Raw genomic sequence first — 26,988 nt, 5'->3', positions numbered from 1 at the left:
TGGTGGAAGAACACGTCGCCTTAGTGTTTCTTTTCATAGTATCGTATAAGTTGACTCACGATCAGTGGGTCATACAAACCGGAAGCGAACGATCGGTCCATTAAACGGAAACGCCGAGAACCGCGTACGAATTTATCTCGTTTCCTTGAATCAAAGTCGTTCGGAGCCTGGTTTTTATTCCAGAATCCGGGCATTCGGTAGATCTTTCGCTTCTTTGAAAAAGAGGAAACCTTGAAACTGTGGAGAAAATGACTTCTATTTTGAGGACGATCTGTAGAAGAAACTCGGAGCTTCGCAGCAATATACGAATTATTAATAAAATCTTAATAAAATACACAAAAACATTTTCAAATTTCATAATTTCTGTTAGCGTTATTAACAATTTTTATACCCTGCAAAATTTTCAATACTAAAAATACGTACATCTAAATATATATCTCAATAATCGCTATAACAATTGCAATTAAAATAATACGATGTTCTTATTTCCTATCGCAATAAAAATTAATATTAATTCCACGAGAAGAAGATCTGCGAATTTTCAATAATCGTAAGAGGAAAAATTCTATCGTCCGCTCCTGATAAATTTACTAGTTTTACTAATTTTAATAAATTTGACAATTTGATAAATTTATTGATCCTAACGTAAAAAGAAATTTGTCAAAAACTGAGAATACCGGTGAATTATCGGTGGAAATTATTCGACGACAACTATTTCGACAAAGCGATTCCCTCGAGGGCGCTGTTTCATCGGTTCACCGTGAACTTTGACATAGTAAATCAGGAGCAGGCGTCGGTGAATCGTGCTCGCCCGCGTCCCGACGCCATTAATTTCGCTCGGAGCACGATGATGGAGCCTGGGGGTTCCTATTTGTGACCACGCGAAAAGAAAACGACCTGAACGCTTCAGAGGGATCGTAGAAGGGAAAAGAAACGAGGGTACGTGAACAGGCATCGGCGTCAAGGAGTCGCGTGTAAATTTATCTTCAAGCGAGTTGTACGCGAGCCTTTCTTCGTACGCCGAACTTTCTGTCGATTCTCAACCTTTCACGAGCTCCAACAACTTTACCGAGTTCGTTGGCCATGCTTATACCCTCCGTCAAACTTTTATCCAAACAGGATACATTTTCCGACGAATGATCTACAGAATTATATATCGTAGCATCTTACTACAATTAGTTTATTTAAAATGAATTAAACAGGTGTTGGTTAAACACGAAACGATGGTTGTTTAACGTGAATTAAATACAATAACGTATTATAATTAAGACAACTAAATAGTTCATTTGCAACTCTCGTTGCCATGTCTCTGTCACGTAAAATAATAATGAATTTAAGGAGAAAAGAAACTTTTATTTTTCTCTTTTGTTTACAATACACTTCCGAGCTCTAGACGTGACCGTTCAAGACTATCTGACTGCTCTACTGCTCTTACTGAGGAAAACTCGGTGTGGGTGTTCCCTTTGGAATTCAGAACGCGGATTCGTTGTCCACACTTTTTGGTGGAAAAGTGAGGGTAATGATCCGCGATGCCCATTGGTAAATGAATTAGGTAGTAAAGACAAGGAGAGCTAGATATGGCTCGTGGGCATCCTTGTTCATGGGAAAACTCTTATCTTGCCAGACACCCGCTTTCTCCGTATTAGGTAAGAGCGTGCAACAAACATAAACCGAAAATGTTTACGTGAAGGAAACTGAAACTGAACAGATTCGGTTTATGTCGTCTTCCTAGGCCTGTTGCGAGTTAATAGAACAATAGATAGGTCTTGGCGTCCGGACTACGGGGAATCTCGCAAGGACCGTCACATCTGGCGTGCCACATGGTAAAAAGGAAAATTGATTCGTGACATCTCCAACGCTCTCTCTCTCCCGCGAACCACACTCCCTCGACAACGCAATTCGCATTTTCTGATTTATCGATTTACACGCTCTGATTTCTCAACTAACACCGACTGTTAATTCGTCTTTCTCCCTTAGCATCCCTTTGTATTTTCTCTTAGCTTCACCACGCACGTGTTCCGCAACCGCTCGTGGCCAGGGTCGCGCAGGCCTCTTCCGCGTAACTATTCGATCAAAGGACCGACGATACAGTAGCGGACAAAAGTTTAAGACGATGATTTGTAAACCGGATTACAAACATCTTATACGCATATTGTTCTTCTATTCGGTTTGTCTCTTTGGAATAACGTAGCTGTATGTTTGACCTTCGTAACCTCAGACAGTCAGTTGTTAAATACAAACAATGTAGGAGTTACAACAGTTAGTTACCGCCTAGCACTTGGAAACAGTGGACATTAGTTTAAGACGATCTGTGTAAAACGTGAGTACGAGTACAGTTTTTGAACATTTTGATTCTGGAATGTCAAAATCATTGTTTAGTGTACCTTTTATTGCTTAAAATTCATTTAGGTAGGAACAGACTATGGGTAAATCAAAGAATTTACTTGAAAACGAAAGGGAACAAATCGTAAGGCTGCGAAAGCAAAGTAAAACCTTCACCGAAATAGCAAATATAGTGAACAGGTCAGAAACAGCTTGTAAACAAGCTTGGTATAAATGTTTAAAGACAGGCATGTATTGCGATCAACCGAAAAACGGAAGACCACGGAAAACAACACCGAAAATGGATCGCCGGATTCATCGATTGAGCGAAAAGGATCGTTTTCGTAGTGCAAATAATATTGCTGCGGAGATAAACTATGAAAACGATACACAAATTAGTGCTAGAACTGTTAGGAGAAGATTAGAAGACTTTAACTTAAGAGGACGAAAACCCCAAAAGAAACCACTGCTGAGTTCTAGGAATCGAAAAAGACGACTTGCATTTGCTAAAGCTCATAAGCATTGGACAAGTGAAGATTGGCAAAAGGTATTGTTTTCTGACGAATCGAAATTCAATCGCGTCTGTTCTGACGGGATACGGTACGTTAGACGTCGAATTGGCGAAAGTTTGAAAACACAGTGCGTTTTAAAAACTCTTAAACATGGTGGTGGCAACGTTATGGTGTGGGCGTGTTTTTCTCGAAGCGGCCCTGGTCCGATATGTCGTATCAATGGAATTATGGACCGTTTTCAATACAAGGACATACTCAAGAACACAATGTTACCTTTTGCACGCAACAATATGAGTGATGATTTTATTTTTCAAAATGATAATGATCCGAAGCACACGGCTCGGGTTGTGAAACAGTTTTTTCAAGAAGAAAATATCACCGTGCTGCCGTGGCCGTCGCAATCACCAGACATTAACCCAATCGAGAATTTGTGAAGCATCATAAAAAAGACAGTACAAGGTTATAAACCGAAAAATTTAAATGAACTTTACTCTACGATTGAAACAGCCTGGAATAATATTACGGTAGATTAATATAAAAAATTAATAGATTCTATGCCAAGAAGATGTACCGAAGGGATAAGAAATAACGGATATTGAACAAAATATTGAATTTAAACAAAAATTGTGTATATTTTTTAACCAAAAATTAATATTTTTTGTATAGTCTTAAACTTTTGACCGACGAAATATTATACAGATTTCGTTCCTTTTTTATAACTTAGCTATTGAGCAAAATATCAAAATGAAATTTTTTTTCTAAGTGTACAAACAAATGTACAATTAGTTAATACCAAAAGTAGAACACCGTATTTATATTTTTTATGGAAAGTAAATCAATTATTTATTTCTTCCATTTCGTCTTAAACTTTTGTCCGCTACTGTACATTGATGGGCTTTCTCGCGACATTGTTTATGATTCGCCCGGTATTAGGCCTTTCGTCCACGATTCTACAATATTATACATATAATCATACGTACGTATTGTACAACGTGTGCATACAATGTAACGTATCTCTGGAATTTCTCTGAAAGTGAATCGATCGGAGATTTACGATTTAGCGTACCGGTTACGTAAAGCAAAGACACTTTAGAGATTTTACGCTGAACGTTCCATAGAATTGTTGAATTTGATTCCGCGGTGACCTTCGTTTGCTGCGAGTGGATATTAAATTTTCATACTTGGACTTTTCTACGTACAAATATTTCCATACGTTTCCTAAAATTCTGATTTTTCCGTAGAAATATCTCTTAAAATAGAAAACCTGTATCGGTTGTCGTAACGTTATCGTCGTTGAAGATACACTAAGTAATTTAGTATCGAAACGTGTCATCTCATATCGGGAAAAAATATCACGATTGTCGGCGACGTGATCGTTGGAAATGGTGCTGTACGAGACTAGCTCCAATTAAGAGCGAAACAACAGCCTTTGGCATCGTTTCGCGGTATTCCAATTAAAATTGCAAAATCCTCATCGTGACCACAAATGTCCCTTTTGATTATTTTATCAAAGAATTCCAGTCGAGATTCCCGCCGCACCCGGCAAGTACATTGTAGCGATCGCTACAATGTGTACGGTGTACATGCACGCTCGAAGCGATCGATCAACCACGACGATTATCCTGTTGTTTGTGGCACGTAGACGTTTTCACGCGTTCGAGAAAAACGATCTTGATCGACGTGCCGACGGAAATGGAGAGGAACAAAGAGGAAAGAAGACGAAACGATCGTTAATGGTACGTAATGCGCGCTATGGACGCGAATTATCCGGCGTAACTGTAATTTGCGCCTTTTTTTCGCTCCTACTCTCCCCCTGCGACGTCCCTCGCCATGGATCCGGCTGTTTAGTTGCGTAATGCTTGTGCAATAATTACCGATGTTTGAGCAATTGACCGCCTCCGGCGCTACCGTGCGTATCACGCCATGAAAATGAAAAAAGAAAACGTTCGACGGCCGCTTCTATCGATCCTGCGAGATAAACGTGAAGTTCTGATAAACCTTCGGTAATCTCGTTAACTTGGTCGATGATTGATAAAAATTGACACGACCAGCCAGGCAATTTGATCGTATCGCTCTGTCATGGAAAATTGAATATCGATTTTTCTTGAATCGTAAATCGATGGACACACGATTATTCTCCGTATGGGAATTATTCGCAGATTATCGGAGATAGGAGATTACGTTTCGTATCGGAAATTAACAGCAATTTTTAATTCTTCGTATCTTTTTTTTAATTTAAGAAGTTTCTAAAAACCTTGAGGATTTTCGGATGTCAAAGGACTTATCCGATGTTCTAACAAATTTTAAGACCATCTATAAACGCTATATCTGTTTGTTTCATTTTAAACAACGGTCGTTAAACAATTTTGCAGAACTACTATGGCAATTGTTAGCGATTATTAAAATTATCGTAACAAATTATTTTAATCGGATAGAACAACTAACATAGAAAAACCGAAAAGTAATAAAGTATTCTTTTTCTGAAAAAAAAAAAAAGAAAAAAAGGAAATAGAAATCCAGAAGAAGCTGGTACTTTGCAAGATTTAAATGACATGTAAAATCGTCGCGTTCTTTTTAAGTTTGCGAAGCTGTACGGCGTCGAAAGTGTCGCGCCAAAAATACGGGTGAAAATGGCCGATTTAGCTGGAAGATTGAGTAGCCGGAGTGACTAACGTCTTCTCGGTTAATGGTTCAATTGTTCGGTTCGCTTGGCGAAATTTAGCGAGGATACACGCGAAAGGGACTGGAGAGCTCGCGTGCCATTCGCGCGTGAATTTCTCGCATCGGTCGCGTGACAAATTGCCTCGTTAATTCGATCAGCGCGATTCAATTTATTCACTCTGATCGCGGCTGATTTTCCGCTAATCTCGCGCCATTTTGTAGACGTCACTCCAATCATTTGTTACGGTGTACACTGTGATCTACCACGTGGAAATAATATTTTCATGATTTTTCATACCTTCTGCACAAAGTGTATTTTTATCAACATACCGCGATATATCAACAGTTCGAGAACGACAGGAAAGAATGCAGCGGGGTTAACCGTACAAGCGGACCGTGATAAATAATTCGCAAATTTTGTATCTTCTGTCAAAGCAATTACAGAAGATACTTTCCACGCGAAAATTTCATCCGCGATAAATATACCTATGGTAACCTCGTTTTTTTCTTTTTCAATTAAATATCCCAATAGTTTGACAAAAAACAACTCGACAAAAATAGCAAACAGCCATCGTCTGCCTATCAAATGTCAAAAGCTAATTAAATCTTTCTGTAAATCGTAATAACCCACGTTAAAACATAAAAATTAACTAACAACGCCTACCAATTCGCCTAGTAACCGGTTCCAGTAGTTGGAGGAAAAATTAGGCGAACATAACGTATAAACGATATATTTAACGTATAAACGAGGATTAAAGATTGTGTGCAACAGTGTAACACATTCGAGGGGAATACCTTGTTTTGACGGTCGCTTGGCGAACGTTTCCCGTTGGCGAATCACGATTAAAAAATTGGCAGCGAGACAGGTGCGTAATATAACCTCTAGAGCCCGCGGTGTCGGTTGGAATTCTGCCAAAGTTACGCAAACGCGTTGCCAACGACAGCGAATATTCAAGTATGATCCGGCTCTGCCAAAACGCGCAAAGAATGGAATCCATGGTCGGCGAAAAAACAGGCCTCCGCCATTTGAATTATTCGAAACACGATGGAAACTCTACTATAAGCGTTTAAAAGCACTTGCAGTTTTACGAGGTAAGGGATATCGTATATTTAAGAAGAAATTTCGAAAAGTAGTACTGCTTTTATATCGAATTAATCTTCGAACGTTGTAGAACGTTCTTATATAGATATAACGTGTAAAAATTACTGCGAATAAATAGAACGTCTGCTAACAAACGAATCATTTTTTATTTTTGGCATTATAGCTATAATGAACTTTAAAAGTCGTGGCGCTCGATCAGCAAGATAAATAACTCATCGTACTTTCACAATTAGTAGTCTACTGTAAACTGTAATTATTTTCAAAACATTTTCTTCGATCAAAAGACAATTTCCATTTCAAAGTTCATCACGCAATCAAACGATTCACTGTTTGTCGATCAAAGTTTCACATCATTCGTGGAGCAATAAAAAATGAAAGAAAGTTGAAGAATACGATTTCATAAGAAAGTGTAGATCGCAAATTCTTCTTCCTTATTCTCCTCGTTTTCATCTTCGATTTCCTCTTCTCCGTAATACTCCTCCTCTTCCTCCTCTTCCTCCTCTTCTTCTTCGAACATCTCGAGAATAACATCTTCAGCACCCTCGGGGAAGTACTCGTCTATCATCGCTTGCGCCTTTTCATCGTCTTCAGTGACGAAATACGGCTCGATGCTCGCAAATGACAAAAAAGCATCGTCGCTGATCCTCCGGAGGATTATCACGAATATCTCGTTACCAGTTTGATATTTTGCCTGCGTCAATGTTCTTCGTTTAATATTTAATCTTCCAATATTTTATATCGCCGTCGTACTTATAGCAAGAAAAGAGAAAAGAAGATTCGACGTTCAACTGGCACTGGTCAAGATCGCGAGCAACCGATTCAAATTATATTCCAAGTTATATTACTTATGTATCGATATTAATTTTTAATTTTAGAAACAATCGAAAATAAAACAAAATTTAATATAATATAACAAATTAGAAGAAAATTAGAACTACTAAAATTATAACTTTATCCAAACTGTTGAGTTACTAACGACCTAACGATATCAATTGAGAGTTAAGTAACCTTTCTTTCGAAATCTTCGGGGCTGGACGCTATTCGCCTGGCTATCGGTGGATTATCGAACTCGAACGCGCCAAAATATTCGATCGCGTCGGGGTACAACGCGCATGTTTCACGGACGACCGCGAACTTTGAATAGTAAAACTTGACGGCGCAGAAGGGAGCCGGTGGTACGGGCTCTTCGTAAGGGTGCACTAGTTCCATGTAATTGGAGAAGAGGGTCGTGTACACGTGTACCTTGCTTCTGGCCTATGGAATTGCGAGAGTAATGAGAGCTGTTGGTAAATGTATATTACTTCGCCTCGAATAAATAATCCTCGGAGGAAACCGAGAAACTTTGTAGCCAACGTAATTAATAATACTTTAAGTAACTAATAAACAGTCATAAAGAAGAGTCGAGAGGTGAAAAGTTTGAAAGAAAAAGTATATATAAAGCGAGTGATTAATTTCTATTCGTGTATTCTAAATTTAAAAATACCTGAGGAGGCACCCAAACCGCGGGATCGGTGCGAGGAAAATCCTCCTCATCCTCGGGATCAGGTTCATGAACGTACACGTACCTCTCCATGTAAGACTCATTTGAGGAGGAAGGAGCAGCGTTAGGGTGTATCAGTGGAGTCGTGCTGGTTAACAAATGTATCAGATAATCTTCGACATCGTTGATCGCTCGCGTCGGACACCTTTTAGTCCCTTTAGGACATTCGAAGGGATAGGGTACAGGCCAATCAGGATGAGGACGTCTACCTTTCAATCTCATCGCTATCGTTCTACCGTCCATTAATCCTGACATAGAATAATCGAACAATCACGATGTAAAATTAATTGTAGTTAAAGCGATGCCACCTGTAAAGTCTTGCGACGAAGACCAAAGTAGATCAATGGTTTCTCATTACTCCCCTTTCATCTTATTTTGAAGTTTGCAATTCTATTTTTAAACACTTCCTCGTAGCCAATGTTCCGCGTATTCCGCTAAACAAACAGTACACTCGAAAATGTCGAGACGAAATTTTAAGCGAAAAGTCGTAGTCAAGACGATTCAGCGAAAAAGAACCTACGCATTTATAAACTCTTTTGCCACAAAGTTTTAAAAATATTCATACCGATACTATTAAAGCATCGATAAATAATTAGTAAAATTCGATAAAATATAAAACCAAAATGTAACGACACGGCTCTCGTATAAAACATTAATACGTAAAGATAACTGTGTATAATCAATTTCGGTAAATGCGAAGGTAATAAAAAGTGAAAGTTTTGAAGGGGATATCGAGGAATTTAAAAAGTCACCTGTTACCAGTTCTTTCGTAATCTCCACGTTACTCTCAACAAACATCTTCTCGATCGTTTCCTCGTTTAATTGCACACGAAGCTCCTCGAGCACGTCGAAATTTTGTTTAAACAGCGTGTTAATTAGTTCGAGATACGGAGGGCACTGGTACTTGTCCCTGTGTCGACCCTCTTCCTTGAACACCCACGGATAGAAAACCAGAGCGGTGACCTCGCTCAATTCGAATATCATCTGTGCCAGGAACGTCTCGTACATCTCTCTTTCCTCAGCTTCTTTCTTGGCACGTTGTTGATCCTCCATCACTTTTCTTGTTTGCAACGGATAATTTTGCAATGAGCCGCTAACCATTATTCACTAACCGTACTCGTAGCAAAACTGATTGCTATCGAAGTAAGCTTTTATTCAGATGAAAATTACGTTTCATTTGTTAATCGACGATTAGCGTTATTTGATCTGATATTTTGTCTTCGACAAAGATATAGGTATTTGTTACTCGATTTTATCAGGAAGATAATAACATGTTTCTACGACACGTGCAATTTTTACATATATTACGATGTACAAACGCAGGTACATTCCATTTGATATTTATTAAACTGATAAAATCGAATTGTTTCAAAACGCGTCTTACATCAAACATGTTTCTTTCATATTTGAATAGTTCAATTTATTTCTAGTTCTCGTATCATTACTTTCGGATACGCCTTTTTCTTACTCTCGCTAAAACAATTATTCCTGCCCTTTACGTGTCTATTGTTCTCATTTCGAATAAAACGATGCTCAAACCTTGCAGGTATAATTGTTAAAAAATAATGTTGAAAACTTCGAAAATATTATTCGATGGTTGACGATAATACCTGATGGCTTCCTTCTCTTGCCATTTAACTTCTTCCTCGGGTGTCCTAGTGCTCACATCCAGCACCGTTTCCGGTTCCTCCTCGTTCTGCACCCTTTTGATCTCCGTTATAAGCAATTTTCTAAGCTGTGGGCAATTAGCACCGAACACAAGGTTCACCATCTTGCCGTTTTGAAGGAACATCCAGACTGGCTCGCTTCTGCCGCGAAATCGTTCGAGATCGCCGATGTAATCGTTCTTCACGATCGCGTAGTTGATCGTGTCACCTCCTATCTCTAATTTTACACTTCGTAGAGTGCTCACCATGGCGATGCACGGGCCACACCACTCGGAGTAAACGTCGGCGAGAATTAAACCCTTCCGACTTAACAGCTGTTGCCAATCATCCTCGGTTTCCACTTCGACTTGCAGCTGAGTTTGCTCTTTTCTTCTCGCCATTTTGCAAATACGGTATTCTTGGTAGATTTATGCGGCGGCAATTTGTATCGAGCGTCGATAGGTCGAAGCGCGCAAACGTTGTTCCGACAAATTTAGCTGTCAATTCGTAGCAAGTTTCGATCGACAGGTTAGTATCGTGTAGGTTAATGACGTGTTTAGCATCGTTTGTAATTAGACTTGACAGGTCGGAGCAACGTAGGTTAACGTCTAGAATTATTTGCAACTACTTTCAATTTGTAGTTACACGCACATATTAGATCGTACGAGTTTAAAGATATTTAAATCAAATCGCGTGTACAGCTCTCGTCTAGTTTGATTTCACGGTCATTAGGCAAGTCTCTTTATGGTTCACGTCAAACGACGACTTATTCGAAGTATAACTTTCGGAGACACGATAGAACGATAATTTCAGGCATTAACAGCTAGAACGAGACTGTCACGCGTTCGTAAATTGCATTTTACCATACGTAATACGTATATACGAATTACAGAGTTAAATTACACTTCACGGCAACAATTGTCCAGCATTCCCACGATTAATCGCGTTTAATTATGCCAGAAGCTTGTAATCGTCGCTTACATCAAGAAAACCATTCGTTTTCTCGTATAAACCAGACGATTGATTGGAGACGAAGGTCTGGATTAATCGTGGCCACGTGATTTATGTCTACTGACATTTCCATCGTCAACGACGGATGTGAACGATGAAGGAACTACGCGTGTTTAACGACGTGAATCTCGCATCCTGCGGACGTAAGGAGAGAAGCGCGAAGAGATCGAGGCCGACGATAACGCGTCTCGACGACGATCTTCACTTGTCGTCGCAGCGACCATCCTCTCGTTTAGTCTTACGCCCCTAATTCGCGGTCTAGCCACGATAATTAGTACGTTCGCGATCCTACATCAGCAGCTACGTTATGTGACTGACAAGTCTTGTTTTTGTTCTGCCAGTAATTTGTGTTGCCTTGCGCGAGACGAGTGACGTTTGAGACGCGTGGAAAAACTCCGAGAGAAGACCGGCGAGTTTGTTGCAATTTTAGCCGGTTTTTCAGCGAACTACTAAAATGCTCTAAATAGGACGTTTAGAAGAGGAGATTTGCGTTTGCTCTTTTCAACAGTTTGGCCGTTTCTCTTTCTCATACGTTTCTCCATTTTGTTGCTTGGACCAGTCGAATTGAAACGTTGAATTTTAATGGAGATCGACGCGTTGTGTGACTTTCAACGTCGAGGCATACTCGTCGTATAGATTTTTTAACAAATTTGACTGGAATCCAGAATTTCATTTCCATTCTTGGAACGAAAGATTTTAAAAGTTATAAATTACGTGGAATATTTCAATAGTTTGCGATGGATATAATATCACAACGGATAAATCACTATTACCATATGAACATGCGATTATTAGAAAAATCGCGTAATGAAAGCTATGCGAATTTGTTTTGTTCGTGATTTCCATCGATATATTTAGCTGTTCTATTAATCAAGTTTTTTGTATTTTATAACTGTGGATCTGGCATAGCTACGCATAATAATGAAGTATGCGAAGGCATTGTATGCGCAGTTGAATATGAATCATCTATCGATTTCCATTTAATCGAATGAATAATTAACGCTGCATTCATTATATCGATACACACATACGAACTACAATTATTCTGTAGCTAACGAAAACTAGAATGTCGAAAAATATATCAAGACAATGCACGTGCTCATAAATTGATCGTATTTTTATATAAAACTCCAGACACATCTGAAGAAGATATCAGCAAGTATCAAATGTTAGTAAAAATAGAAATCATACGATAAGAGGATTTTCACCTGATTGATGGAGTTTTCGACCTGTTTGCTGAGTAGTCGAAAGCGCTTGGAATTTGCCACGGTGTGAAAACTTTGTGAGTTCAAACGAGTTCATTTGATCGAAGCGAAATTCGAGAGGCACTGCCATTACAAAATATCGAACACAGAAATTGCGACGCTTCCTGTTTTCATAAGGAGAAAAACAAATATTTCGAAACGTTAAAATCATTTTTATTCCAGTAATAATAATAATTCTATCCTTTATCCTCTGTAATATCAATCTATAGTAATTTATAATAATTTACGATAGAAGATGTACAGTTGAAATAAGATCGAAGAAAGAATTCTTCGATTTTTAGAAAATACAGTTTCTAAGAAGAATATTTGTTAACTTGTTATAAAATTCACAAGTGCCATTGCAAATTATTTTTTAACTGAAAGCTACATCGTATTACAGACGCGTTTATAAAAATGTCGTATCTATAATCGTTCTTCGATATTTGCATTTAATAACGGACACAGAAAATAACACGAAATTATATAACGATCAGAAAACAAGCATAGAGTTACGAAAACAAAGAAGATACAACTAACCGCGGTTAATTTCTTTAGTTTCACGCGACATCGAAGCCGCTTTGGTCGCACTTATCTCGCGACTCGTCCGCGGAAGAAAATTGCGTAATTGGAGTCGCGATACGCTCCATCCGGTCCGATGTTCCGCGAATAACGTCGTCCAATTCGCGGTTCGAGTTCGAGAAAACACAACAACGTTTCTAGATACGAAATGAATAATTCTTTCCAATTGAATCATCCTTCGTTAGCTGCTTTTCAAACGCACACACAAACCTAAATATAATACTTTGTAATAGCAGGATTTAAAAGTCTTAGATCACCTTTCTTGATAATTCCAGTTAGACTCGTCTTTAGATTGGAAAATCGTTCTTAGATATTCTGACAGTTGCGTTATTTGTTTGCAATTTAAAAATTCGACTTGAATCATTGCAACGATAGCAGATCAGAGGAGAACATTATGGAATATCTACTTCAACGTGGAGATATCTGGTGGAAGGGAAACAAGAAATTATAAAAGAGAAAATTAATTTTTTAAAATATTTTGAGAACGATATAGTAACAAATGCTGGACGATGGAAACGAAGAACATCGACTGAGCGTTTGATCGAATTTTATCGTAGAACTTTTAAAGGGTTGATTCCGAAATTTATCAACAAGATTCCAGAGAATGTCTTTACGGGATCTTCGACTCGAAACAAATTTCCAACGAAAATATGTTGACAAAAAGATTTAAGAAATTTCTTCGAACTCGAGCAAAATGACTCGAAGAACAGTTGCTTCGATCGTTTACTTCCAAAGTAATCGCAGGGATCATAAAGGAATACATATATAGTCCCAAATGAAAGAAACTCTGAAACGTTTACAAATCAAATTTTCTATCAACACACAAACCGTCGCAAATGAAACTCCAACAAACTAATCAAAATTCTACACTCAACTCGTAGTTACGCTGCTTAAGACGTCTAGCAGTAGACCTCTTCGCCTCCATTACGCCGATGTATCAAGACCCATGACTGCAACAGTGACAAAAGTACTGAATCAGAGAATTTCCTCGCGTGGATCATTAAATTCGCTGGCGCATATAAACGCCAATGAAGAAACCATGACAGGCTGGGTTCGTTTCAGTCGTTCAGTCGCGACATTTCGAACTGCCCTTTCGGCTGTGACACGTCCTGGTCCCGACGAAAATAAACGGTCTAGGCGACATCCTAATTAGCTCGCGTACACGGCCCTCGTTAACCCTTTGAATTGAAACGAAGAACTTCGGTATTGCTTCGCTTTGTTTCAATCGTCAGCCATCAAAGGTTGCGCACCTTCATCCTGTTGCAATTGGGAACGCCGCACTGTGCCGCCAAGTCCATCTTAATGAAAGGAAGACGGATCGTTGGATGTTAGAGAATTAATTCCGGGATTAACAACGCCGGTGGAAACCAGCAATTTGTAGTTTTTCAGAGAAATTTGATAGATTTATATCGGTGGAAATTTGGGGCATTTAAGGCTGCGCTTCTCTTCGCTTCTTCTACGCGTGGTTTCTTCGCGATACTTACTTCGTAAAAACACGTGGAATACATCAAGTATATAGGATACTAAGTACACAAAATATTCGATCGAACGATTGGTATTTATATCTCGTACTCTACGTTAACGTTTGTTGAACGAATTCGATTATGCGATCGCAAGCTGATTCCGAGCGGTTAGTCGATTTAAATAACCATGTTGAGACCCCGACTGATTTCTGGCGTCAACTGTGACCTTCGCTAGCAAGGCGGAAATAACAAAAATTCGTAAAAATTCTTGGCTTCGCTTGAAATTGAAATAAACATGAATTTAAGTTCCTATAAATCACACACAGTGCCTCGCGCAACGTACAATTATTTCATCATTTGCAATCTACGATAAATTTCTTTATAGCCTTTTTAAAAACCAATTTACACGCTTCATCATACGTATTTCCACCATCTCCTCTAAACAAACAATAAGATCGCCATTAAACCAGCACAATCACCACCACCACCACCATCGTCGTCCTCGTCGTCGTCGTCGTCATCATCATCATCATCATCGTAAACGAGGTTCTCTAAAGTAACCATTCCGTAAGAGGTTCATCTAGAGGCGCGGGAAAACCCATCAAACCCGCGCGAAAAAAGAAATCACTCGGTCCTCGTCGCGATAGCGTATGCAAAGGGGACGCAAGAGCACCGATGCCGCAGCTATAAAGACAAATAGTAGCGAAACGAGCCCAACGAGGCCTAACGACGTGTATTTGCATCGGTCATTAAGACGGCCGAGAAACCGCGGCACAGGACGGACAAAAGGATACCCGCCGCTAAAGTAACGCTTATCGCCGCTCGCGAAAGCGCATTTTCTTGCGTAACACTGGCTCTTGACCTCTTCTGCCTTCCCTTTTCTCAGCCGTGTTCCCATGTTCATAAAATGTTCGTGTAGCTTACGGTTGGACAATGGTCTATGCGGTTAGGTGCCAAGCATTTGATGGTGCAAGGATTCCGAGAGATTGTAAGGTTGGTTTTGTCAGTTTCATGGACATTCGTAGGATAGAGATCGCGTTAAGATCGGGGCTGACCAACGGATAGATCATTTTTCAACTTTACCGCTCGTTTAATTTATAGAACCAGCATTTTGTTTTTGCAATTACCGAAAACAATTACTTTGATTATCGATCATCGACAGAGCATCTTGAGTAGCGCTTAGTTGAACGAATTCAGCTTAGAATGTATGATCTAAGAGTTTACTGGGTTTATTAGAGCGAGGGTGGGTCTAAATAGATAATTGCGAACAAGCGTGAGTTTGGTGACTTTCGGTTCGTACAGGCTCATTTTCCTCCCCTATTTTCCTTACCATGATGCTGTTCTAGAGTAAGCACAGTAGACCTCCATCAATCCTGAACGTCTTCATAGAAGAACCACGTATAACAGGAGATCACTGCTGACATTTCTTGCTGCTTATGATTTTTGTTCACGGAATAGTCGACCATCTAGAAAAGTGGATTCAATCGTCGGTAATTTTTCATTTCGCTAATCATTCATGGAATGCACCCATAGAATCCATTCATAGAATTCATCACCAATACGTAGTAGGTTAGAAGAGCTTTCTGCTCGAATAAATCATACGAAATCATCGTTCAAACGTTCGTCTTTAACAAGCAAGAAACAAAGTGAATAAATTGCGTGTGTTACAATTCTCCATAGAGATATACGCGTGTCACCATTCTTCCAGTCGTCCTTTGCAATTAGTGTCACGTTCCTGGAAGCGATGCAGATACATTAATTCCGCTGGCGACGGAAAAAATGGTCGCGGATCGATCCCGCGACGCGGCGAGATAGCCTGGCAGACCTTCGACAGCCGCCCACTAGGCTCGACACGTTCACCATCGTAAAACTTAAGCAAAATTGCCGCGTGATTCATTATTAATGTCGTTATTTCACGGCGGCGCGCTGGGAAGGTGCAGCTACTTGTCTGTACATTTATCTTTGCGATGACGAGTTTCTGGAAAACGATCGCCGTCGAACCTATTCTGGAACGATGGAAAGAAATTCAGGCGACTCTAAGAAACGTCGTTCACCTGGATATCGTCCGCTTCCTCGAAATACGTTGTCAGTCGTTTCTAAAGTTCGAGGAACTTTAACTTTTCTTGGTCCGTTTACTTGTTTCGTGAAACTTTAGTTGTTGGAAGATCGAAACGCTTCGTCCTGTATTTTTTTTATTTGAAGTTGAACGGTTGACAAGAAATTAACAACGTCGCTTAATATTTTGCAATTTAACGATTTATATTATCGAGTTAACCAAGCAACGTTCTTCGATATTTAAGAATTTGACAAATTATAATTCCAGCTTCTGCGTAGGTTTGTCTTTTCCATTTTTTAATATATGTCGAAATAAATAATATTTGATATTATATCTGACAAAGGTGTAATAAATATATTTCTCCGGATTCTTCTTCCAACGAACAGATTAAAAATGCAAATCAATGGACATAGATAGATTTGACATAAATCGTACAACCGATTGCCAAATACTTCGTTTCAATTTTGCTTTCGTATCAACAGAGAATAAATCTTTATGCTTTAAGAAGAGCTTCAAGGTAAAGTTAAAGATTACCAAATTCTCAGCATTCTAACATCGTTTTATCTTAGCTTTTTTTTTTAAACAACGTTCTTTTAACGAACAATCGATTTTCTGTAACGCACATTTTGTCCCGGTTACGAGTTTACGAAACTTCATTCACGGAATCTTGTGCTCCAAATTTTGCGATCTCGCGACTCAACGCTGCTCGATAAAGATATCCAGGAGTTCAGTTTTGATCTTTAACCCATTTAATCTGACAAACTCGCGATCATTCGCGTGGAAAGAGACAAGTCGAGAGCAAAACACGTCAAATGCCAACGGTGGACAGACATGCGACGTCTTTTGATCCAGCCAGTTCCATAAATTTTGTCTCTTGCCACAGGCACCCAGTTCTGTCCATCTTCCACGTTACTGACAGAGTCGCAATACTTGCGCGCTTTTAACGCGGTTATAAAATATTTAAACGCTAAATAAAACATCGTCGCAGCGATCCTTGCCAGCGATGCTGTAAGTGGAACGAGCTCGATTCTCAGAACTACGAAAGCGGACCTGTTAAAAACACCTGTGAAATCGGCAACGTAGCCAATTTTATTGCTCCGTGGAAAATTTTCAAACCTTTCCAAAATTGCATGTGGTTTTCTAAAGGTTAATGCGATTATCGACTAAAGTAGTTTTCGTTTTACTTTTACAACTCTGCCGTAGTTTTATGTTCCAATCTCATTATCGTTTTAACGATTAAAAAAACTTGGAATATAACCCAAGAAAAATGCCGGCATACGCTTAAGGCGAAAAATCGTATGTATTGTTATTGCCAAAAATTACTGGCTTCTATCTTTTTATAGAAACTTTTTTAGATCTTCTTAAATCTTTTTTAGATTTAGATATATTTTTTAGATTTTCTATGACTTTACTAAAACACGCGCATGGACTGTTCCTGCTCCTTCGATTTCCTCTTTTCAATCGCCGATAATTCTGGCATTAAATACCATATTCGACATGGTCAGCAATTTCTACCGGAACGTGTCGAAAATTTCAATTGCGACGATATTCGTTTGTAGCTTACCCCCCTCTCTCTCTCTTTGTCAACAAAATTCGTACAATTTCTCCATGACACGTCCGCAGACGGTCAATCGGGGGATTCCAAGTAACGAAGCTGGGACTTTCCTCGTTCCTCCAAGTAAGTCCAGCAAATCGTGTCAAGCGTGCATCGCACGACAATCGCGAGTTGTGAGTCATACGCGCGCTTTCGATTAGACCCTCCCCACGGACGAGAGCCGACGTCGTAGCACGATTATTAATGCGCCTCGTTCACCAGGGTACGAAGGCTCGAGTAAGTATCAGAACCTTGTTAAGTGTCAAAAGAAAATCACCTGTCAGTATCAGAATTCGTAATTATCTCATTACATTGATTAAATCTTGTCGCGGTAATTCATTTAAATTCTTTCATTTTTCTACGACAGCTATGACTAATACCAAGGTAGTCGAAGGTGTGATTCACGTGAAATAAGTTCAAAAACACTGAAATTCCTCCACCTTATTAGATTATTTAATCCGTAGTATGTACGTACGATTATCTAATCTATAATTCATATTTCGAATTTATTTGGCTAGCCATGGATTAGCAAACGTAAAATACAGCATTATGTCTACGCTTTTTCTAGTAGTTGATTTTAAGTAGTTGTTGTCTATTGTCAGAACGATGTGTCTGCCGCAAAATATCGAAATATTACGCGCAATTTGTATTTAGAGATTTTCAGTCTCATATTGCATACGTATCTATGAACGTATTATTCAGGTATACATTTAAAGAATAGTTGTAGCGTGAACATCGAAGCGGGCAAAATGATTAATGCGTAATTTTCAATAGAAATTTTATGGATTTACAACAGTTCGTTTTTATCGACTATGCAAGCAAAGCTTCTTTCTTTCGTTACAATATTTATTGTATATTTGTATATTTTGATTCTTTTGGTACGAGCCTCGTGCTTCAGTCAATCAATATCAGAGGAACAATGACGATCATGTACAAAATATTCACAAGATATTAATCTTATCAACACGAAGCATCATCGTATCGAACCTTGACTTCGTTCCTCCAAGCATAGGAAAGAAATACTATGTATACGTATGAGAATCGGAAAAGCTCGTGGAAAATCGTGGCCGACCTTCGTGAGTTTTCTTTCTCCGTCATGGCGTTTTCCTCGCGCATAATTAACCTGAATCACCGTCGGGATCGCGGAACCCACGCGCACCGCCTGACCGACGCGACGTCGCCGTCGGTTGCTCGTTACAAAAGGGGAGGAGATAAGCGAGACAAGCGGATCGCGATTTTTAATCGGTCAACCGAGACCCAGCCACGCTCCACTCGGTAATTATCCTGGTAAGCGTGGTCGTTGGGCTTACTCTCCCGAGATAACGTATGGCCCGACAGATTTTGAAGAATCGTTGTGGTTCATTCTGTCGACCCAGTTACCCATTTTACTTCCTTCCGTGATTTCCGGAAAAGAGCAAGAGGCGCATAATGACTAATTCCGGCTGTGAGAAGATATTACAAAATCAGGAAGGAAATATCAGAGCATCGTACTTGTTAAGAGTTACGTTAACTTTAGCCAGAAACTGATCGTACCGATTCATATATCATACTGCGATGCGAAAGATCGATTAAAAATATTAATCCATTTAGGGAGGAAGAAATTCCATTGTATTTTATTCTATTGCATTCTTTGCATTGTAGTTTCTTAAAGTTTCAAATTCTTAGAATTTCTGTACGTATATATTGGGTTGGTAACTAATTGATTGTGGATCTTGTCATTAGGTGGTATTGTTAAACTCTTAACGTGAGTTGTCACTCGTACATGGATTGAATTGTAGAGATTCGTCAAGAATGTTTGCCGTGACGTTTGTCAATAAGAAAAGAAAATTGTTACGTATCAGTATGGGGGATATTTTTGTTTTTTTATCAGTTTTAGGTAAATGATCATACGTATCGAGAGAAGACATCAGAGATCGTTGGTCGACTAGTTGGTAAAATGAAATTACAGCAAGTTCTCCAGTTGTCCGGGTGGGTCGCGGTTTGCCACGGGGTTCTACGTGTTCGTAATTAACTGCCGTCATTTATCTGGCCGCGTAAGAAGAATAATGAGTGACGCCGTGGTACGAAACTTCGTTCCACCAACGGTTGATTAATTCGTAAGTTAAATCGTCGTGGGGGTTCGGCTGCCTCTAGACAAAAGGATGATGGATACGAATCAGCTGCTTTGAGGAGGCACCTACATATGTACGTGCACTACCTCAGTGATAAACTACTGTTTCGTGTTCCTCCGGCAACCAAGAATCAGGAAACGCTTGCAGGAAAAACACGAGTAACTTTGCCCCTTTGTTTCTCGAGGAAAAGAATCTGCCGGTGAATTTATTTTTCTGCAGAGAATAGCTTTATTAGGTTGCCTGAAAAATTCGTAACGCGTCTGGCAATCCACGTACCAACAAGAAGTTTCATACCTAAATATTTGGCAAGAAATCATCGAAGGAAACGAATCGTATGCGATTCAATAAAATATTAATTCTATATAAATCCTAATTCTATGAATTCCACATTAACTCTGCGGAGATATATCGCGTTTAAATTTTTCTTCTCATTGCGATTTTCCCAAACGATTCAACGGTATGCTGAAATATTTTTTAGAAAACAAGTGACGAGTCTCTGAACGAGTGCCAGGAACGTCACGAACGAGTACCAGAAACTTCCTGAAATTGAAAATAAACATTTTGCACGAATTTATGAAAAACCGCGCGATCGAACGGACCGAAAAGCGCGAAAGATGAATGATCAGGGAAGAGGCGTTATTTTTAGAGAGGTTCATAGGAACGTTCGTTCTCTTGTTTCCTATTGTTGTCGTTTCATCGTCCTTTCCGTGATTAATCTCGCCTGAGATCACGAATTATTCTTACGCGGTACTAACTACGCTACGAGGCTAGTAATGGGATCCGGAAGTAATTTGTCATCCAGTCCAGACGTTCCTAGCGACTGAAATTAATTATTCTTAACCCCGTGTCTTCATCGAATCGTTTCTTCCTAGCAAACCGCCGATATACGAATCATGTAAATCGCTTATGAAATCGAACGTGTTGCACGATTAAAAATTATTCAATGAATACTCGTTTCCTCTGATTCTTGCCCAGGATCTTACAGAAATTGATTGTCTATCACGATACGAGAATATTTATGGCCTTTGTTCATCGTGAGTGATACTTAATGGGAAAGCTGTCATGATAAAGGAACGCGAAACGGTATACGACGAGTGAAAGTAAGCTACGATCGTTCCTTGTTAACCGTTTCAAGATGTTTCAATAGTTTGGAACTTAAAGTGATAAACGTTTGTCGAAACCATCGATGATTAACTTCTATGGGATCGACGAGACAGATTCGTTCTGACAATTATATTGTTTGGGTTTCAAATCGATTATAGTCGAATATGGTTAAGTTTGGAAACGAGTATAGTTAGGTTTAGAATAGTGGTACAATTTGATAGGAACTTCTTGAGAAATATTATTCATAATATTTCCCAACATAGCTAAAGACTAGGTACAGTTAGGAATTGGTACGAATTAGACGTCGTTACGTGTAAAAATGTACGTATAAATATATTCTACATGGAGGAAAATTACGTTAGGTATGATTGCGTTTGAAGAAAGACTACGAGGAAAACTTCTTGAGAATATTGTCGTAATATTTTGTTAGTATGTTTAGACTTCGTCTAGCTGCGGTTATGTTTGTGTTTGCCACAAATAGGTATAATCATGTTTGAAGGAAATGTAAAAAACTAACACAATATTTACTGATGCTAAGGAGTAAGGAGCGAGAGTTTCTTGGAAAGTTTCTATAAAAGAAATTTTTAAGAAATTACAGGGTCGATCACTTTCTATCTATATGGTGTCCTCTAGTTACGGCTATCGATTCGATTCGAAACATTTTTCATCGAGATCGGAGTGCAAGGCTGGTACGAACCGTGAAAACGTTCAACGAGATAGGTACGTCCGTGTGGGTTTTTCGGTATGCAGCGTGAAATTAGTCGCCTATTTGTCATCCTCGCGCTATATTTCGTGCTCATGAATATTCGATCGAGACGAACGACCCGATGCAACCGTGATACCTTAAATCTCTCCGTTAATCGGATACTTCCAGGCTTTATAAATATCGTGGTCGCGTGGGTCGCGTTAACTTCGTTCTAACCTGTCACGGAGAATTCGCCTTCCCATAACTTATGCTAATTTTAATTTTACGAACACCACCGTTTGCCTCGAATTCGTTTCGAACGTTTCCCTTGCATTTCCTCGTTTCGACATTTTAAAATGCAAGGAAAAGTATCGTTTGATCTTTATTTTTGGAACGACTTACATTTACAACGCGTTACGAATAGTTACAAGAAATTTTCCATATATTTCAAACACAGGTTGCTCTTTGGATCGTCGAAGAAGAAACACTCGTTTGTTGTTTAATCAGATTATGACACACAATATGTCCGAGCTTAATGAAACTACGCCTCGCGATATCTATTTAAATAAAACAATTGAAATCGATTGAAAGAGAAAATTCTCAGGCTTAAAACGATGTACGAAATGATGCACAAGAGAGATACTAATATTTGTGAAATAATAATAATAGAAAAAAAAGAAAATGGTTTAGAAAATTAATACAAACGATCAGACATTTCGTACGTCGATGAACCATTCTCGCAGTGTATAAATGGCTTTTTCCCGCATTTCTCAAAATTCATCCATCGAATTCTGTGATCCAGCCTGATCATCTATATTTTCTGTATAAACAGTTTCCAGACTCCGCGTGCCTAAACATACGTTACTCGCTTATTTTCAGCATCGAAATCCAAGGACTGTGTAACCGTGGTATTCGCATCTTCCATGTTCCAAACTCCAAGGTCTCCACCGATTCTATCCTCATTCATTGACCATACCATACGTATTAAAAAATGGGATTTTCCTATAAGCGTCGAGCATGTATATCTGAAAACATTAATCAAGTTATCTAACATCAAATTCTTTGGAATCCAGGTAACATAACAGATCTGAACGATCGTGTCTCTTGATATCTATAAAAATAAGAATCGTCGTATCGACATCCACAGTCTACTTGCGACAAACTCCATCTGAAACTAGCTATTCTACATAGTCGTATTATGATCGATACTACGCATTACGTATAAATGTAGAAAAAAAAACATTCGTGAAACGACAAAGTTAACGGATCGCCTTGGAATTGATTTCTTTGATCGATACGATCCAGCGATCACGACGTGACCACGACGATTTCCGCCTTCCAGCGAGGAAGAGTGGTGTTTAAACGCGTAATCGTCGGAAACATCAATTCCCGTTGAAGCGTAGGAGACGCATACCAACACCCACCAGAAAGCATCATTGCGTCTTAACGTGTGCCACGATTGTTCTAACGCCTGTCGATGCGACAAGGTGTGCGTAAGGTCAGGGCGCAACGTGAGTCGTGATACGCCCCTGACACGCTCGTTGGACTTGACACGCGTCTTGCCATTTCCTTTCATTATTCTCAAATCATACTCTTTTTTTCCTTTCTTTTTTTTTTTTTTAATGAATTGAACGCAAGCAACGTCCTTCGAGAAAGAAGTACCACGTATTTAATGTACTAATATATTCGTAGATACGGATCTATAGATCTGGTGTTGATCTCTGATCTAATGGAATTTAGTTTATCGGTTGATGATCGTGCAAATTCGTAGAGTTTATCGAGGAAATGACGATCAGCCAGTGAAAAATAGAAAAAATTGTAAAATTCGAAATTAGCATACATCGAAATCCGAATCGAATATCGAGATTGATTGCATTGTTACAAAGAGGATTCTTTGCCGATTCCCACGAAGGAATCGAATAGAATCACAGCGAGCCTTTTCAAATGCGTGCGAGGCGTGGCGCCTGCGGAGTAACGTGGCGAATTTATTAGCATTTCAATGGTAATCCGCTCGAGCTAGTATATACCAGCCGGTTGAACTTGTCGTACCACAAACCTTAATAAATAATTTACTACTCGCTATATAATAACACGTTCGGAGATCAGCAACTGGAAGTTGAAGAAAAAAGAAAACAGTGTTTATCCTGGCGTAAATTTTCAAATTAATGAACAATTATTAGATTAGCAACCGTCACTTACGATTTCCACGCCCAGGCAATTTTCTCGTCGACCTATTGGTTCTATATCCTCTACATCCTCTACAATCCTTCTATCAGGTTTTGCGATTCTCTCTGACACCTGAGAAGCTATCATTTCCATCGTTCGTAATTTCCACCGACGTTATTATACGAATTATCGTCATACGATTGCTGTTCTTTCCGCGGAAAAAACTTGAACACTCATTTCTGACAATAATATCACCGTGTATAGCGTATCGCTATGCATTGTACGTAATAATTGTTTATGGAAGATACCGAGACTCGATTTACGAGCGTTCAAGCTCGCGATATAAATTTCAATCTTCAAATACGAGTAGATTCGCCAGCTGTACGATATTTGGGTTGTGGTAATTTTCTGTTGGTCGAAGGATCGAAGAAACGTCGATGGAACGATAGAAGATAACACCGAGGAAATTTGTTAGTACGAAAAGATGAAAGAATTGATCGAATGGAATGGATAGGTCTTCAAATCTTAAGATTTGCTGTAATACTTTTATAAAAGTCACACCAGGGAGACTGCAGTATACGACTCCTTCGAATAAATATTTTTTCTTCTCTTTTCCTTCGTTCCGTTGAAAAGACCGTAGACTCGAGAAGTTACGTTCGAAAGAAGGCTCGCATTTAAACACCATGACCACATCTTTTACCTCCGTTTTATCTGCAAAACTCAGCTTTCGACCAAGCAAGACAAAATCTCAAGATCGAGATGCACCGAGAAGAATCGAGCCTTTATGCAAAATCGTAACTCACGGGGACGTTTTCGTGCAACGCGGTTCCTTTTTTCTTTCGTCATTCGAGAGACGTAATTTTCCATGGAGGGAGTTGCGGTGGTCGTTACAACGGTGACGAGGACTGCAAAAGGGTGGAAGGAACGAAACGGACGAACAGCAACGGTACAAGCTTTATATCGCGCATAAACATTCCTGTCGTAAACGTCGCCGTTTCGACTGACGGAAGCGGCCGATAATTTATGCGAGAACGTGTCTTAATTGTTACAAACAAGCGCGACCGACCGTGCTGGACGAAGGCCCGAGTTTTAATGAGCCACCGAATATCGTCGTCTTGATACAACAAGCAGTTTCACGAGGTTAGAGTATTTTATGACAAGTTTCGGCACTGGCGGTCCCATTTCTCATTCATCGTTTTTCTTTTAATTTGTTTGATATTATGTATTTACAAAAATTATTTGTCGCGGATCAATCGTTGTTTAACGGTTTGTTAATTCATTAAGGACCAAGCATTTCAGCGACGTGTAACCAATTTACGTATTCTTTCTCCAACAACAATGCGTCAGGATGGAAGACGTGCAATGTACACATTCGAATAGTAGATATTTTACAGAAGATGAGAAGCAACAACGATTTCTACGATTTAAATGAAAAATGATTCCTCCTGATGTTACGAATTACATCGATTTCTCCAACTTCGTAAAATTCGCGATATTAAAATAGAAAATTTTCGATGATGTCGGTTGATCGAAAAGGGACTGGAAATGGAACGTCGTTTTAACGCAACGTTGGACTCTGAACGATATAAAAGGTGCATAAATTAAAAGACGTTGTTTGAAATCGCTCTCGTTAAGCTTCAAGGTGGAATTCAAACCTATAAAACCAACTTCTGCAAACAGCTCCAAATGTTCGATCCAGCATCAACCCTAATTTACGTTCGATCATACACCGAAGTAAATGTCCAACGAACCTCGTACTTCCACGAAGGAAGAAGTCGCACATTCCACAAACTGTCTCCACTAAGATAATCCAGATTATCCAAACAGGATGTTCTTAGAAGGAAGACATCGACGATGTTCCACAAACTGGGCAAACGGACGTAGTAAGAAGCATCGATAAAGTCGCAAACGAACCCCCCCCCCCCGTGGGGGGGTTCAAAAGGATATCCGACAAATGCGGCGGAAAGAGGCAGAGAACCGAGGAAGAAGGCTCTCGGGCAAGTGGCAGCAAGATATTCGGTAAATAAATCATGCCACCTCCGTAAATCTTCGCGTTGGATGGGAGAATCGGACTATTATTAATAGCGGCGCGTCTTGTTACTTCGACGACCGCGCGACGTCATTTATTTATGGTGTTAAATGCCATAAAGCAGCCGGCTAGAAGGAATTCCTTTCGAATTTCTCGCTGAAAAGGATCGACCGCCGTGTTATGATGCGAAGGAAACTAAAATATCAGCCTTTAAACTTGTCTTAATTCAGCTACGTATATTTTTCTAATCATCGACGGTACGACAGCGTAATATTTCATGATAAAATTAATTACATAGAATTAATAAATCGCCCATAAAAATACGATGCTTCCATTTCTTTTACCGCGAGACTTTGATCAATCAAACTCTCCGACGATAGCTTCGATGCCATTGAAGTCGATCAACGAAGATCCAACTATACGTTTTTCTCATCGAATTCGTAAAGTAGGTTTGACAAAGTTTTTTAATGACAATGATTGCGCAACGCGCGACAATTGAACGAGATCATGAATTATGACAACAACGTTGAAGCCAATTTCAGCAAGTTTACGTTCGGTCAAATCGAGGCCAGCCATCAATTTCGTGTTCGTAGAACGCGTTCTAATTGCGAGACAAACACGAGACACCGTACTCGAGCTGCCATTGTTGCTCCCCGTATTCATTGATTCGTTCCATACCGAATGGGGAACGAACGCCAGGACGTGGCGTGTAACTTGAACGATCGTATAACCGGTGCTACAAAAAGGGAATAAGGTAGAGAGAAGCCGAGGTGAAATCGAATCGATGTCCCTTTTAATAATTTTCGATGCGTCGAAATTTATACCGAATCGGTGGAATTAATTTCGAAGATTACGAAAGGAAGTCACGAACACGTGGATGATTAATGGCGATGATACGAGACTTCGATCAAGGTTAGGTTATCAAAAGACCTTAATTAAGCCTTTACATATCGATTTCACCAAACTGTTCGCATGCAATGCACCGCTGTTCGAACATCTACGAGAATTTGCTTATTCTTGGTAAAATATATTTTACCGTGGTAATTTGATTCTTTGGAGCCATCACAGCCGAGTATGATGAAATACCACGATGACACAAATAAATTAACTTTTACAAGGCGATATACATTTGTAATTGTCACAGTTTGTAAAAGCGCAAAACT

The 26,988-nt window shown here is 39.4% G+C and overlaps 2 protein-coding genes across 3 annotated transcripts in view; both read right to left on the bottom strand.

Annotated features, from left to right (window-relative positions):
- Nucleotides 1–26,988, bottom strand: part of LOC132905557 (NAD(+) hydrolase sarm1) — a 140,300-nt gene that overhangs the window by 72,802 nt on the left and 40,510 nt on the right. The window lies entirely within an intron of this gene.
- On the bottom strand, nt 6,787–10,206 carry LOC132905153 (uncharacterized). Its single transcript, XM_060956161.1, has 5 exons — nt 9,748–10,206; nt 8,890–9,197; nt 8,081–8,385; nt 7,606–7,851; nt 6,787–7,288 (listed from the first exon to the last, which is right to left on the bottom strand). Exons 1-5 carry the CDS (start codon nt 10,182–10,184, stop codon nt 6,995–6,997), a joined length of 1,590 nt encoding a protein of 529 aa, XP_060812144.1. The 5' UTR covers nt 10,185–10,206; the 3' UTR covers nt 6,787–6,994.

The sequence above is a fragment of the Bombus pascuorum genome, chromosome 3 (assembly GCF_905332965.1).
Source record: "Bombus pascuorum chromosome 3, iyBomPasc1.1, whole genome shotgun sequence".
NCBI classification, from domain to species: Eukaryota; Metazoa; Arthropoda; class Insecta; order Hymenoptera; family Apidae; genus Bombus; species Bombus pascuorum.
The sequence above is the reverse complement of the archived record's forward strand: the minus strand, read 5'-3'. Positions and strand labels throughout refer to the sequence as shown.